Source organism: Epinephelus fuscoguttatus, linkage group LG5 (assembly GCF_011397635.1).
Source record: "Epinephelus fuscoguttatus linkage group LG5, E.fuscoguttatus.final_Chr_v1".
NCBI classification, from domain to species: Eukaryota; Metazoa; Chordata; class Actinopteri; order Perciformes; family Serranidae; genus Epinephelus; species Epinephelus fuscoguttatus.
Genome location: NC_064756.1, coordinates 4,531,542 through 4,546,444, shown reverse-complemented (window position 1 = coordinate 4,546,444; position 14,903 = coordinate 4,531,542). Strand labels below are relative to the sequence as shown.

Sequence of the window (14,903 nt, the reverse complement as noted above, 5' to 3'; positions counted from 1 at the left end):
GTGAGGTTACCAGGCAACAACCAGAGACCCCAGAATGTGGCTGCAAGAGGCTGGAAGCTGGTAAAAAAAACTTGGCCTAATGCCGTAAAGTTGAAACAGACTCAACTTTTGGAGAAACGCAACCTGACGTCACCCTACCGTGGCTACTTTCGTAACCAGTGATCAGATCAGACAGACGCCCGCAATAGGTTCCTCATTTTGATGTTGTGTTCACACCAAACGTGTTGCGAATTCCCGTGTTGTGTTACTCGCGCAAGTTTGAATGCTAAAATATTTTGCGTTGACTCATGTCATTCATGCGTGAAATTGCTCAATCGAATGAACTTCAATGAATGAACTTCCACTGGTACGTCCTCAGTGTCACATGTACCCAGAGGATCTCAATGCTGACGTCGGTCGCTGAAGTTCAGATTTTTCAACTCTCTCCCGGCTGTAATTCGCATCTAAATTGCATCTTTACATTGACTTTTCATGTAATTCACTGATTGTTTTATCCATGCCCCATGTGAAGATCACATTATAGTCTTGTTATATCATCAAATTTTAGTGAGTAAAAGAAATAAGGTATGTATGAACAGCTTGTGTATGATCCTACAAAGGAGAGCACTTAGTTGTGTGTGTGCGCATGTGTCTTTTGCGGCAGTAAAGATAGCACAGTAATGAAAATCAATAGAAATTCTGCAGATCTTTTGAGCCAACTAAACAAACGTATTGAAGACAAATACTCAGTGGCTGAGATGGGGAGATTGGCTCTCTCTCCACCACTGCACAACCCTGCAGCTAATCACCACAACACCGCATCTGGTGTGAGTGCAGCCAGAGACATTTGGCGCTCAGTTCCTTCCCCGGGCAGTTAGCAGTAAAAAGAAAAGGGATGCAGTTCGGGGGGAGGCCGCATTCCAAACATATGGGTAGGGGACTCTGTGTGTCCAGATCTGAATACTACACATCACATTGTACAGTTAATGTCACAGAGGTCATGCTGCCATAGGCAAACATTTTGTAACTTACTGTTCGCACATTTGATCATTCATTAATCGCTGTATCGTAATCATCTTTTGAGGGCTGTTGCAAAACAATAAATCAAAAGAATTTAAGTACATTTCCAATCCTGGTTAGAAGCTGTTCAACTCAAGCCTCTGAGGAAAAAATCCCAAGTGCTAAACTCAGGGCAAAATCTAGTCAAAGCCTTTCACTGCACATGAATTCAGTCAAAATAAGGCATTACTTTCATGTACTGATAAAACTGATCAGTGCATCGCTTCATATCAGACTACAAACCTACGACCACCTTACCCCAAAGGTTCCCAAGCAGCGTGTCCAGCTTGAAGCCAGTGAAGTTGGCCGAGGTGGGAAACGGGGGGCCTGTTCTGTTGGCTGTTGGGTTGAATGTTGCAGAGCTGGGCAGGACGATGGTACGAGGGCCAACGGCGAAGAAGCTGATGAAGATGGTGCCCAGGACAAACATGACCACCAGGAAGATGAGAAAGGTGGCCTTGGCATAGATGTGGGCTCCCACCAGGCACACCAGCAGGCACAGCAGGGCCACACCAGTGGCGTAGAGCAGAGACCACCAGTAGCCTGACGGCAGGACCTGGTAGGCAGAGGTGGCCAGAGACCCGTCTGGAGGTGGATGAGATGGTAAAGGTGTCGAGGCAGGAGGTCATAGGGGAAAAGATAAGGGGAAAAATATTTACACCGGAAACATTGCATAAGCTTCATGCTCTTTTCTGGTAACATCTTGCTTCATATTCACAGTTCAACACATTCACACCTTAGATGTTATCACAATTTTACCACTGACGGTAGCTGAACATGGAACGCATTTCTCACTTGGTACTGCTATGAATGTTCTCAGAGTTCTCAGCAGGGCCCTGCTAGAATATTAGGCCTTTGAAGCTAAGATCTGAATCAAGGATCACACCTTGTAACTTCAGATTTAATCCAGGGAGTTAAATTCCCCAGATTATTAAAGGGAAATTTCAGTATATTTCAACCTGTCTCCTATCATCCTAAATTTGTTTCAAGTGACTAGTGACATAAAAATAATAGTTAGCATGTTAGCCGTTAGCCTAGATACAGCCGGGGCGCATAGTAGTGTCAGACCTGTTAAAACGTAAGTGAACGGGCAACCTTTAAGTGCAAAGTTAGTCCACTAAACAAGCTTTTTTTCCACAAAGACCGCCTCATATCGTTAGGATAAATGTCAGAGAACATATAGAAAACAACATGTAAACGTGTTGTCTTACCTTACCGGTGTGCTGCCATATTTGTTTACCATCTAGCTCTGCTTTCCAAAGTGCGATCTCATACCGTGCCTGAAATCTCGCGAGAACAAGCAGCAACAGCTGGAAGGCAGAACCGGACAGTAGCCTGAAAAGTTCATTCATTTATTTTATGAAAGATTTATAGAATAATGGCTGACTTTTTGCCAGACTTCGACTTTGTGGAGGAGGAATTTGATTTTGAGCCAGAATACACTGACGAAGAGCTTCGTGAAATTGAAGAACGGAGGAGAGAGAGAGAGAGAGGCGCAACAGGTAGAGGACGAGAGAGGAGGAATGGCTGCTGCAAGGCTGCGTAGCTCTGGAGATTGGTGGTGTACCTGTGAATGCTGTGCCCCAGTGCCCACAGAAGAGGAATGCCTCTGTTGCAAGGAATGGGACCGGTTGCAGCCTTATTTTCAAGGTCTGGATGTGACCGAGGACGAGACACCTCCACCTGGAGTAGTATCCAGCTGGGCTTTATCTAGAGCTCGCCAGATATATTTCGGCCATACTTTGGAAAGCAGAGCTAGATAGTAAACAAACAAGGCAGCACACCGGTAAGGTAAGACAACACGTTTACATGTCGTTTTCTATATGTTCTCTGACATTTATCCTAACGATATGAGGCGGTCTTTGTGGAAAAAAAGCTTGTTTAGTGGACTAACTTTGCACTTGAAGGTTGCCCGTTCACTTACGTTTTAACAGGTCTGACGCTACTATGCGCCCCAGCTGCATCTAGGCTAACGGCTAACATGCTAACTATCATTTTTATGTCACTAGTCACTTGAAACAAATTTAGGACGATAGGAGACAGGTTGAAATAAACCGAAATTTCCCTTTAAACAGCATTTCTCTTTTTGCTTTAGAGCAGACAAGCAGGATTTCAGTTTTGTCTTTCTTTAAATTTTAAAGCAATTATTGCATATCCATTTATTTATTGCCAAAAGATAGGTAGTACAAATGAAATGCATTTGTGGTTTGCAACATTATCTTCTGGTGACTGGGCTGGAACTCTCTGGTTTCATAAATTGGAAAACAAGTGATTATCTTGAAGAAGAAAACCTGGTAAACTCACTTAAGAAGTTAGAAAATGTATTGAGTTACAATCCTGGAAAATCAATGATCTGAACACAAACAAATTTTCCCTGTGCAGAGGAACTTTCCTGGCCCCAGTCTTACTCCAAAAATAACTAGACTCATAGTATTGTGATGCTTTTGGTGTCGTAATTTGTGAAATAAAGGTCGATAATGGGGCCGTATGGTTGTGCAGTGTGTAGCTCACAGCAAGAAGGTTCTGAGTTCAAACCTGTTAGCCAACTGGGTTTCCTCTCACAGTCCAGGTTGGTAGATGGAGTGACCAGTTCCACTGTTGTTTATGTGTCATGTGTTGTAAGTTAATCATTTTTCCAAACTAATACAACGAGGAACGCTGACCTGGCAGCATTAAAAGCTGTTAAAATCAAACTCACCTTCTGGCACTCCGAATGTGGCCACGATGGCTTCGACCAGACCGAGCACATAGAGGGCGCTGCCACACACGTTAGCGAAGAAGAACATGATGCCGATACTGCCGCCAAACTCTGGCCCCAACGCTCTGCTGATCATGTCTGTAGGGAAGTTAAGGCAAGGTGCACTTTGAAACAGGTGTGTGTGTGTTTGTGTCTCTATCCTTATGGAATACAATTAGTGTTTAATCCTCGACATCAGTGAAATGATGGAGGTGTTTTTCCTTTGTAAAGGGCAAACTTTGCGGTTTTGGGAGACAAACTTATTTGCTTTTCAACTGAGAGTCAGATGTGATAACGCCACTCTCATGTCTGTACGGTAAATATCTACATCTACAGCCAGCTCAGCACCTGAAGCACTGTGAATTGCCCTGGTGTATGAAATGTGCTGTACAAATAAAGCTGCCTTGCCTTAGTTAAACACAAAGACTGGGATCAGGGTGAAACAGTCAGCCTGGGTCCTGCCTCTCTAGAGGAACTTGTAAGGGGGATTTTAATTCTACCTTTTCCCATAGCCAGAGCAGCTCTCTGCTTCCAGTCTTTATAGTAAGTTAACTATCTCCTGGCTGTAGCTTCATATTCAACAGTCAGATATACCACTGGTATCTTCTCACCAAACTTTCAGAAAGGCACTGACTGTGTATTGACTAAAATGTCAAACTATTCTTGCCAAATAATTCTGAATTTTTTCAGCTATTTTATTAATATTTTTGAGACATTTTATCAACTTTCCTGGACATTTTAATAATTTTTTTCAGACATTTTATCAACATTTATTTTTGGCCATTTTAATTTTTTTTCGGCATTTATTAATATTGTTACTGACATTTTATTAACATTTTTTTCAGCCATTTTATTAATATTTTTGAGACATTTCATCAACTTTTTTAGACATTTTAATACATTTTTTCGGACATTTTATCAACATTTATTTAAGCCATTTTAATGTTTTTTTTCAGCCATTTTATTTATATTTTTGAGAAAGTTTATCAACTTTTATTTTCGGCCATTTTAATTTTTTTTCAGCAATTTTATTAATATTGTTACTGACATTTTAACATTTTTTCAGCCATTTAATGAATATTTTTGAGACAGTTTATCAACTTTTTTTAGACATTTTAATAATTTTTTTCTGACATTTTATCAACATTTATTTAAGCCATTTTAATGTTTTTTCAGCCATTTTATTGATATTGTTTCTGACATTTTATTAACATTTTTTCAGCCATTTTATTTATATTTTTTCTGACATTTTATCAACACTTATTTCAGCCATTTTAATATTTTTTCAGCAATTTTATCAATATTTTTTCTGCCATTTTATTATTATTATTATTTTTAAATAAAATTTATTAATATTTTTCAGACATTTTAACAACATTTTTTTCTGATATTTTATAAACATTTTTCGGACATTTTTTCATTGTTTATTAATGATAATAATCATTTTATTAATTTCATAATGTGAGCCTCTATGTTGTGCTTCACAGCTGGAGAAGTAATAACCTGTGCAGCACCACTACGCACTCAGTATGAGAAGCTATTACATCGTACGTTGTAGCCTGTTTTTCAGCAAATGCTGTCATCGTACAGTCTGCAGACATTGAGTGTACCTAAGTTTATCAGATCCGTGTTGCACAGTGTAGCTCCACTAAACTTTTATGGCTGTTAAAATCTCTCAGTCAGTACGAGGCTTAAGAGAATGATGGAAATGGCCTGTGCTGAGTGAAAGGCAGCACTGATCGGGGTCATTTACCAAATTCCTGGCAGAGAAACATACTGGCCTCCATTTAAATTTGTAAACAGTGTCTTATAGTGAAGATAATGAACAAATCAGGCTCCATTCAGTGTCACACACACAGAGCTACACCACCACAAACAAAGACACACTCTTCATTTAGTGCAGCCAGGATCTCTACAAATGTGGGCTCTTGATTTCTTAACCATTGACTACTTCACTGATGCTACACTGACTGTCACGTGCACATCATGAGATGCCATCTGTGTGTGTGTGAGTGTGTGTAAGGATACAATAGGCCCCTCCAGCATCCAGGGCTCCATTGGTGGAGATGGCACACACTGACAGCACGGTCATGCAGATGATGAAGTACGCCACCAGGAACATGGCGATAGCTTGGTAGAGTCCGGACTGGCCCACCACGAATCCTGGTCAGACAAAACACAAACACAGACAGACACTCGGTCAGCTGTTAAAAACAGAACGTTGACCTGGCAGTAACGTCAGTGTGGTTCAGAAGGGGAAATCCCACACCCACAGTGCTGAGGATGTGAGCATTCAGCATGGCATGAAAACCACATCAACAAAGACTCTTCATTTAATCCAGTCAAATCAGTGTGGATGATAAGAAAAGGCGCAGTAGAGGAGTTGTGCTCGTAGCTTTTGGTGAATTCATGTCTGGAAGTATTTTAGGTAGTCAAAAGGAAAGTAACTGATTCACTAAATGACTCATCCCAACATTCCAGTCTCTCAAAATGAAACTGGTATCACATGTTGACAGTGCCTCCAGTTTCCTCTCCATGCCCTACTGTAATGCTGAGCTCTGTGTCTCTTCTAAGTGTTACTGATGAGTCAAATTTAATGAACATATCTTTTTTAACAACTCTTTTTAGTGTCTGGTTTGTACTGGGTCAGCCTGTCAAGCATCCAAGTGCTCATAAATCCCTGACTTTTCCCACTCACTGTAACCGTAGAGCAGTCGTTCCCAACCTCTGTCCTTAAGCGACCCCTTTCCATCATCGAGGGAACAGACGACCCCCGACTAAGTGACATATTTCATGGATATTTTACTATCATATTCTATGGATAACAACACAGAAGAGCTGATGGATTGTACAATTACCCAACATAGCAAACGCAATAACTGCAGAGATGAGTTTTCCTGATATTTTTATCAACTTTTTACATGACTCTCTGTCAGTATTATATCTTTTTTTTATTTTTAATAATCATTATTAGGCTTCATTTTTTAAAGAAATTTAGTGTTTCCTTCCCCCTGACACCTGTCCATTGCTCTTTTGGTCGCTTTAACTCCATACTTTACCAATGCAAGACATGGCTGTTCAGCAGAGAAGACTCCATGAATCTAGCTTGCGTTCAGGTCCGTACCTTGCACTTATCCTGTGACATTTTTCTCAGTTTAAATTCTGAATAATAATCTAAACTTTAAAAATAACAATTTCATCCATTTTTTTATTTACAGAGAGGAATGAAATGCTGAGACATAGGCAGATAGACATGACTTCAACGGGACTACAACAGGTCACGCGCCGGTGACGTCATAGGTGATAGAAACATGGGATTATGACTGGCGGCAGAGCTCTTCGCACACATAAAGTGTAAATATAAACAAATCAGTTGGGTTTTTCCCCTTCGGATGAAATGGCCAGTCAGGCTACATGCTAAAGAGAGAGTTTAAGAGGTCCTGATCACATTCGGTACGACGAGAAAGTGAAAATGATAGGAGGTGTGTGCCCTTTTCATCTGCCAGCCTCTGTGTGGATGAATGACCCTGTCAATTCATTCATTCAATTCATGTCCTGTCGATTCGTTACTTAAAGGCGCTGTATGTAAGAATGTGGCCAAAACAGTTACTGCACTCAAATTCAAAATACTGCCGCGAGTCGTGTCTACCCCCCCCCTCCCCTACGGATTCGAGGTAGATTCGCTGGAGACTGATTTGTTTGCCCACGGGCAGCTGCCGTGGCAGGGCCGCGTCGCCGCGTCCTTGATCTTCAGTTTTCCAGCGGACCTTTCGAGCAAGTCCGGCTTCTCTGCTGCTAACGCTGCTGCCAGGATACAGCTGAGGAGACTGCTAATGCTATGTACTGGGACACTGCTGATGCTGCTTGCCGTGCTGCTGTAGCTCAGTCGTAACTGTAACTGATGCTGAGACTCTACTGACTGTGTGACTGGTAGACGGCGGTGGGTGGCGCAACAGGCCAAAACACAAATTCGTCACTCACTGCCGTAACAACGGCAAGTGATGTATAGGCGAGTTATACGTGTGTGAAATCACTGAAACGATGAATGAACTTGCGCCAGCGTCATACATCCCCAGAGGATCTCACCGCTAATGGCTATCACGGTGCGAACTGGTGGCTGAAGCTCAGACTTTTCAACTCAAAGCGTATGGCGCTTTCATTTGCATCACGTCCATTGTGCCACTCGCTGGGTAGGATGCCGGGAATTCGCATCTGATCACATCTTTACATGTAATTGACGGATTGGTTTATTCACATGCGGTGTGAACACATTACACCCCTTAAATGAAGACGGCCTGGCAAGAAGGCCCCCTCAAAGCTTTGGTGACCCCTAATGGGGGTCGCAACCCCAGGTTGGGAACCAGTGCCATAGGGTACTGTTGATGCTGTCTGATACAGTGAACCAGACGCCATTTAATCGTACTCGAGTTGAGACCTCTGCCAGCCGAGGCCAATGGTGCATTCATGTGCTCGTCAGGTCGTTCTTCTGACTTCATATTTTTCATGAGCTTTGAGTTGTGATGTGGAGACGACATGGACGAACATAACCACGAGTGGAAGATGGAGTTCATAAGCACTCGGATGTTCAGCAGGCTGACGCCGTATATATCAGACACTTAAAAGAGTTGTTCAAAAAGATTTGTTCGTTCATTGGTCAGTGACATTTCTAAGCTCACATAGCCTACGTACATACAAGCGAGGCGCTGAGTCAGTGCTTGGAAATGAATATTTTGTCTTTGTTAAACTTATACATGATGACTGGTAATGCACTGAAGAGAAGTTTTGTGGAGCGGGCAGGTGTCAAACATGTATGTACTAAAACAGAGTGTCACAGAGAAACTGACACTATATTTTGCAGAAGTATCAAAACTCAAAAGGTTCAATACAACGAATCAAGGGACAGATACAGAATCAGAAAGTGGTTTAACATCAGGAACTGTTTCATCAAAGACCAAGTATAAAGAAAAGCTTTGTAACAGAACGACTTCAAACTCAATGGTTGATTAAAATAATCATCTCCATAAGTAAAGTCATGTGTGTCTCCTCAGAGTGTGACAGAAGACATCAGTGTCACTTCACACCGTGTTAGACACACATGTTCCACATTACCATCCCTTTCTCCGTCTGTGATCTGTGATTATATTTATTTACGTAGTCAACGACAGTGACAAACCGCATTATGCTGCTGTCATCGTGATGGGATTTCATCTACAGAGCTGCTGTGTGTGTGTGGGTCACATGATCACACAGGAGCAGAGTCGAATGGAAAAGACATGATGGCAGCGACAGCGTTCAATTAATATACAGACTTTACTTTGGAAATGTTTGATACAGCAGGTGTTTTTATTTCAAATAAAATGAAATCAGCTGATCACTGGGATACGTTAGGCTGTGATAATAATCGTATAAAGACAGTTTGATTATCCAGCAGCACATATGTACGTCTCTTCATCCTCATCTATGCAGAGGCTTTCACAGCTGAGAAATTCAGTTTCACATCCACAATGAAACTTGGGTAAGTTCCTGTGTAGAGTGGCATGTTACAGTGTGAAACTGCTGCTCTAAAGTCCTGCACAGACAGCTACTATGTGTGTGCATGTGTGTGTGTGTGTGTGTGTGTGTGTGCCCACAGCACAGCAGCTGACATCTCACGAGACCGAGGCAGGCAGGGTAGGGAGGGAGGGAGGGGGAAGAGTTAGAGAGTTAGAAACAACTTGGAGGTACAACAAGGAGAACACACACAAGCCCAACACCCAAATAACCGGAACTGAGAGATGAGAGGAGAGAAGATAAAGTTACATGGCAAAGGCTGTGGCCTCTGTTTATGCTTTCACACATGAAATGTGAAACTGCAGATTGCATGACATGTTATGATTAATAACTTCATACATGCATTGTTCACAGGAAAACAGATGTTCTACCTCCTGACGTGGAAGAATCTGACTTATATTAGTCATTCTAGCCTTACACGTCGGATGAAAAGCAGAAATCCTCTCAGTAATGAAGCTGATCCAGTGACTTTACAAAAGTAAAAACTTAAGAGGACCAGTAGAAACCAGTAAGTTACCCTTACCTACAGATAATTACACTTTGACGACAGTGTTACAATTACTGTATTCTGTATTACTTCTATAGCAACAGCTAGAGTTGTACTGATACCAATACCAGTATCGGAAATGCCTCCGATACTGCCTAAAATGCGGTATCGATATCGGCGAGTACAGCCTATGACCAATCCGATACCACGTAATGCCTCACGTCATTACACATGCACACACTACAGGCAAACGAAACGGAAATGGAGCGGAGTTTAAAAAGCATTCTACTGTAGCCTTTAAAATGTCTTTTTTACACTGGATAATAATGATAAAAAAAAAAAAAAAGTTTTATGGCATTCATTCTACAATTATGTATTTATTTCTTAATATTTTACATAGAGTTTTAGGAGTTGAGACATACAACAATTCATATCCCATCCATTTTTATTTTACACGCTGGTATTGGATCGGTACTCGGTATCGGCAGATACCTAAAGTTCAGGGATCGGAATCGGTATCAGAAAGGAAAAAGTGGTATCGGTACATCTCTAGTAACAGCCAGCCTGCACATCTATACTCATCACACCATGCTGCTGAAATCTTTTCAAACCATGGCTGTATTAGTTGTAGCAGTAGTCATAGTAGTAGAAGAAGAAGTAGATGTCGTAGAAGTATCAGTAGACGTAGCAGAAGTTGTAGTAGTAGCAGTAAATGTAGCACTAGCAGTAGTAGTAGATATAGAAGTAGAAGACATAGTAGTGGCAGTAGTTGTAGTAATAACACTTGTAGAAGTAATAGAAGTATTAGTAGTCATAGTAGTTGTAGTTGTATCAGCAGTAGCAGAAGTAGTTGTAGTAGCAGTAATTGTAGTACCAGCAGTAGCAATAGAAATAGTAGTAGCGGAGGTGGGAGTAGTAAAAGTTGTAGTAGTAGCAGTAGTGCTAGCAGTAGTAGTGGTGGTAATAGTAGTAGTGACAGTAGTTGTAGCAGTAGTTATAGTAGTAGTAATTGTGGTAGTCGTAGTATTAGTAGTAGTTGTTGTAATAGTGGCAGTAGTAGTTAAAGTAGTTGTAGCCGTAGTAGTAGTAGAAATAGTAATAGTAGTAGTAGTAGTAGTAGTAGTGCAGGGCTGAAAATTAACACCCGCCAAGCGCCAAATGCGGGTAGATTTTCCATTTGGCGACTAAATCTCAGAAGGCTATCCAGCGTTGCTAGGTGGGAAATGTAGGATTGTTGTACCAGAGACTCAAAATTATCATATTTTGAGGGAAATTATCGTCATAACCAAAATAACAATCCTACTGATGCGCTATAGGTAAATACAGTCACTCTAGTGTTTACTTTTTTGATTTACTTTTTTCCATTTTCCTTGCTTCTGTTGTTCCACTTCTTCTTCTTCTGCTGTGAATCTCATTCTCACTCGACTTCCTGACCGGTCCTAGCACCTCGTGGGGTGGGTACAGCAGACCATTCAGCCAATCGTGCTCATTGTTCAAAGACAAATGTCACCCGTATCTCACGCTAAGCAAAGTGCGATTGGCTGGAAACATGTCACATGGGAACAGATGCCTTCAGGGCCCACAGAAAATCTCCGGCATACTGATTACAACCACACATTCGTACAGTGGGCCAAATTATCGTACAAGTACGATGATTATCGTACACCTGGCAACGCTGAGGCTATCCGCCACATTAGCGAGTAAATGTTTGTACCAAAATAGTCATGTAATAAATTATATATATAAAAGCTATTTGACGGTGGCTAATAGCAGACCGGTGCTCTGTGTGTTGTGTGTCGCACATAAATTGCTCCCCGCTAACCTGTAGGCCTACTCAGAGGACGCACGCACACGTAGGCATATTGCACGCCTAGATCCATGATCCGATGTTAGTAGCAAGCAAGCTATCACCGCAGGCGTCATGTGGCGACATTTACCAGGTGTAAGTAAACAGCTGACAAAATGAAAAAACACAGACGAGGACGAAGCTGAAGCTGTAACATTACAGAAAAAAAGAACGTTTTGTGAGACATGGAGGTTCGGCGATAACGGCGTTTCAAGAGGCTGGCTACACTACGATGCTGAGGGTGCAGTAATGAGCTGTAACGTATGTCGGCAATATGCTAAGAAAAAAAACATAACAACTGGTTTGTCATTCGTAACAAAATGATGAAGCTGGAGAACATCCATGACCATGAACGCGGCAAGTAGTAGTGGTGGTAGTAATAGGAGTGGCAGTAGCAGTGGTAGTGTTAGCGGCAAAAGTAGTAGCAGTTGTTGGTGTAGCCATGTAGTAGTAGCAGTAGCAAAGGTAGTAGAAGATTTCTGTTTTTCATTATTTGAGATGAAAAACAGAAATCCCATCAGTAACAAAGTTGGTCTGGTGACTTTACAAAAATAAAACTTAAGAAGGCCCGTAGAAACCAGTGAGTTTCACTTTCTTCTGTAAGAACAGCCTGAGCGTCTGACGCTGATCCCTCCATGCCAGAGTGGGAGCCATCTGACTGGGCAAATCATTACCTAGGCTAAACCTCAAGGAATACGTCCAGCAGTTTTTGGAAAGGGCACATTTCTGCTGCAAACACGCTTAGGTTGAGACTGGAACAATTTTGCAAGGGAAAGTATGTTCTGCATAACACTTGAAATGAAAGAAAAGTCTGGTCAAACGTTTTAATCTTGCCCAATAAATGTAAATAAGAGCCAGCGGGATTAAACACCTTGCAGGTTAGATGCTAAAAACTAAAACACACAGCTAGATTAAGTGACACAGTACAGATTGATGATGACTTAATCTTCAGCAAATCTGGAAACTTCAATATCAAGCAATGCACAGAAAGGTCGCATTTTGACTGCTTCACACAGGAAACAGGAAATGGGATCCAGGTGTTAAGCGCAGGTGCATGAGAACTCTACAGTGAGTACCTCAAAGCTTTAATAATCCCTCTGCTTCTCAGTCTAAATCTCCTTCATGAACAGTCCTGGATCAATGAGAGACATGATCAGGGATGTTTGAACGTCAAGCACAGTTTTATTTCAAACAAATTGGCTCACGCTGCTCAATAGTGCCATCAGTGGTTATTCAGGTAATTAACTCTTTAAAAGTTGATGCTACTGATATAAGTTATATTTGATGAATGCATTGCATGCCGAGTTCAACAGTGCCTCCTTATAAATGTTTGAGTCGTGTTATATACCATGAATAACAACTGGTAAGCAAGGGAACGTTAAAATGTCAAAACTTTGAATGGGTCTTGGCGCAGCTCTGTTGTTGAGACATCACATAACGGTGTGCAGTGATTTACGCACACACCTGTTGCCACCAGCACTCACCTATTCTGAGGAACACCACCACGCTGAACATGGACAGCAGGGTGGGGATCACCACACCGAAGAAGATGGACAGTTTCTTCGGCTGCCGCTGCTGAGTGGACCTCTGCCGGGGGCTGCCCGGGTGCTGTGCCAGGGCCTGGCCGGAGGGAGGGGGCCGCCGCTCGGACTCATTGACGCTGGTGGAGAGGCGGTAGTGGAGAAGAGGAGTCCGCTCTGTCATGATGAAGCCTGCCTCTTCACAAGCTTCACAACTTCATACAGTGATGTCAGAGAGAGCTGTCAATTAAATCTCACTGTTCCGCCGTAATGACACGTTTATATACAGTGTTTCGCCCTGATGCTGCAGGCTGGACAAACGGTAGCTACATAGCAGAGCAGGAAACTGGTGCTTCCGTTATAATAAAAAATAACTTTAAATAAAGCCGACCTGTAAAAGCTTTAAATAACACAGGGAGCAGTCCTTACACTGAGTGTCAGAGAGTCAGGTAAAAGTCCACACAGGCGGCTCATGTCTGCTCCATAGTAGCACAACACTGCTGAATAGGACATCATGTGACGTTCAAACGTCCATTCACTTCAGTTACAAGCACTACTTCCGGTTATGGCTTTCACAATAAAAGCTGGTCTAGTTGCTGTTTGTAATGACCAGGCCTTTACAGCAGAAAGTAGACATAAAGAATGCACTTCAACCAGTTTTTGGGGAGTAACTAATTACCTGTAACTAGTTACATGAAGTGGTGGATAAAATAGGGGAGACCGGGGATGTTTGTAACAGCACCACTTTCACCAAGAAATGACCTATGTGTCTTAATAGCCTCGTTCCAGACAAACTGTACTTCGCCTGAAAAGTGGACGAGATCAGGCAGCTGCAGCACGAGGTGGTGACAAAAAGCTGCGGTCATGTCAGACAGTTTCCAGCTGCCCTCAGTCCGTACAGGAAGTCACAGAAACACTCACATCCTGTTATACTGTTATCAGTCTCCAGTTGTTTTAATTCTGATAGAGTGTCCCATTAAAATGCTTCACAAGCGATCTGTAATTTCTGTTCATGGTTCAAGCTTTGCTGAGCAGACCTGTCGCCTTGGTAATGTGTTCACTCATTCACCATCAGTCACACAACATGTTTTCTGTTACAGAATAAACCTTCAAATCAGACAAATGAAACTTAAATCTCTGAAATTCAACAAAAATTAAAAGTGTGTCAACATCTGAACCAACCAGCTGTTAGATCAGGTGAGAGCCAAGCATTTCCCATCATGCTTTGAGTCTTGCAGTCACTGGAGAGCAACTGCAGCCACCTCGCTCTTGTGACATTATCGCTGTCCACTTTTATGACATCAGAGCAAGTCGGGATGAAGTCGAACACAAAACTAACCAGCATGCATTGTGCGGAAGATCGAATGTGATTGAATCTACGCAGGCCTGAGTCATCTTGAACGAGCCAAATATATTTTTATTGGATGACCACTTCCTTTCTGACCTTGCAAATGAAATTCCTAAGGCTGTCAAGCCCTGTCAAATGTACTCAAGTATTGAAAGTAAAGGTAAAAGTAAAAAAAAAAAAAAAAAAAAAAGCAGGAGGTCAGATTTTTGAGAATTGGGATTTTATAACTTAAAGGATTTAAAGAACGATTCCAGTTTTTCCTTCCCTCCTAATCCATCATTCGTACATCTCTCCTTTCCTCCCTCCTTCCTCCCTCCCTCCCTTCTTTCCCTAATTTGTGATAAGTAACTAAGATGTTTAGAGGAAATGTAGTGGAG

At 41.9% G+C, this 14,903-nt stretch overlaps 1 protein-coding gene and 1 long non-coding RNA gene across 2 annotated transcripts in view; both read right to left on the bottom strand.

Annotated features, from left to right (window-relative positions):
* The window catches only part of zgc:153039 (uncharacterized protein LOC767698 homolog), a 115,025-nt gene extending 101,334 nt beyond the window's left edge, over window positions 1–13,691 (bottom strand). Inside the window, exons 1-4 of the mRNA XM_049576898.1 lie at window positions 13,143–13,691; window positions 5,804–5,938; window positions 3,737–3,874; window positions 1,297–1,623 (exon numbers count right to left, since the gene is read on the bottom strand). Coding sequence (XP_049432855.1) covers window positions 1,297–1,623; window positions 3,737–3,874; window positions 5,804–5,938; window positions 13,143–13,362 — 820 coding nt within the window. The 5' untranslated portion in view covers window positions 13,363–13,691. The remainder of the gene's footprint in view (window positions 1–1,296; window positions 1,624–3,736; window positions 3,875–5,803; window positions 5,939–13,142) is intronic.
* The window catches only part of LOC125889201 (uncharacterized), a 409,754-nt gene that overhangs the window by 101,334 nt on the left and 293,517 nt on the right, over window positions 1–14,903 (bottom strand). The window lies entirely within an intron of this gene.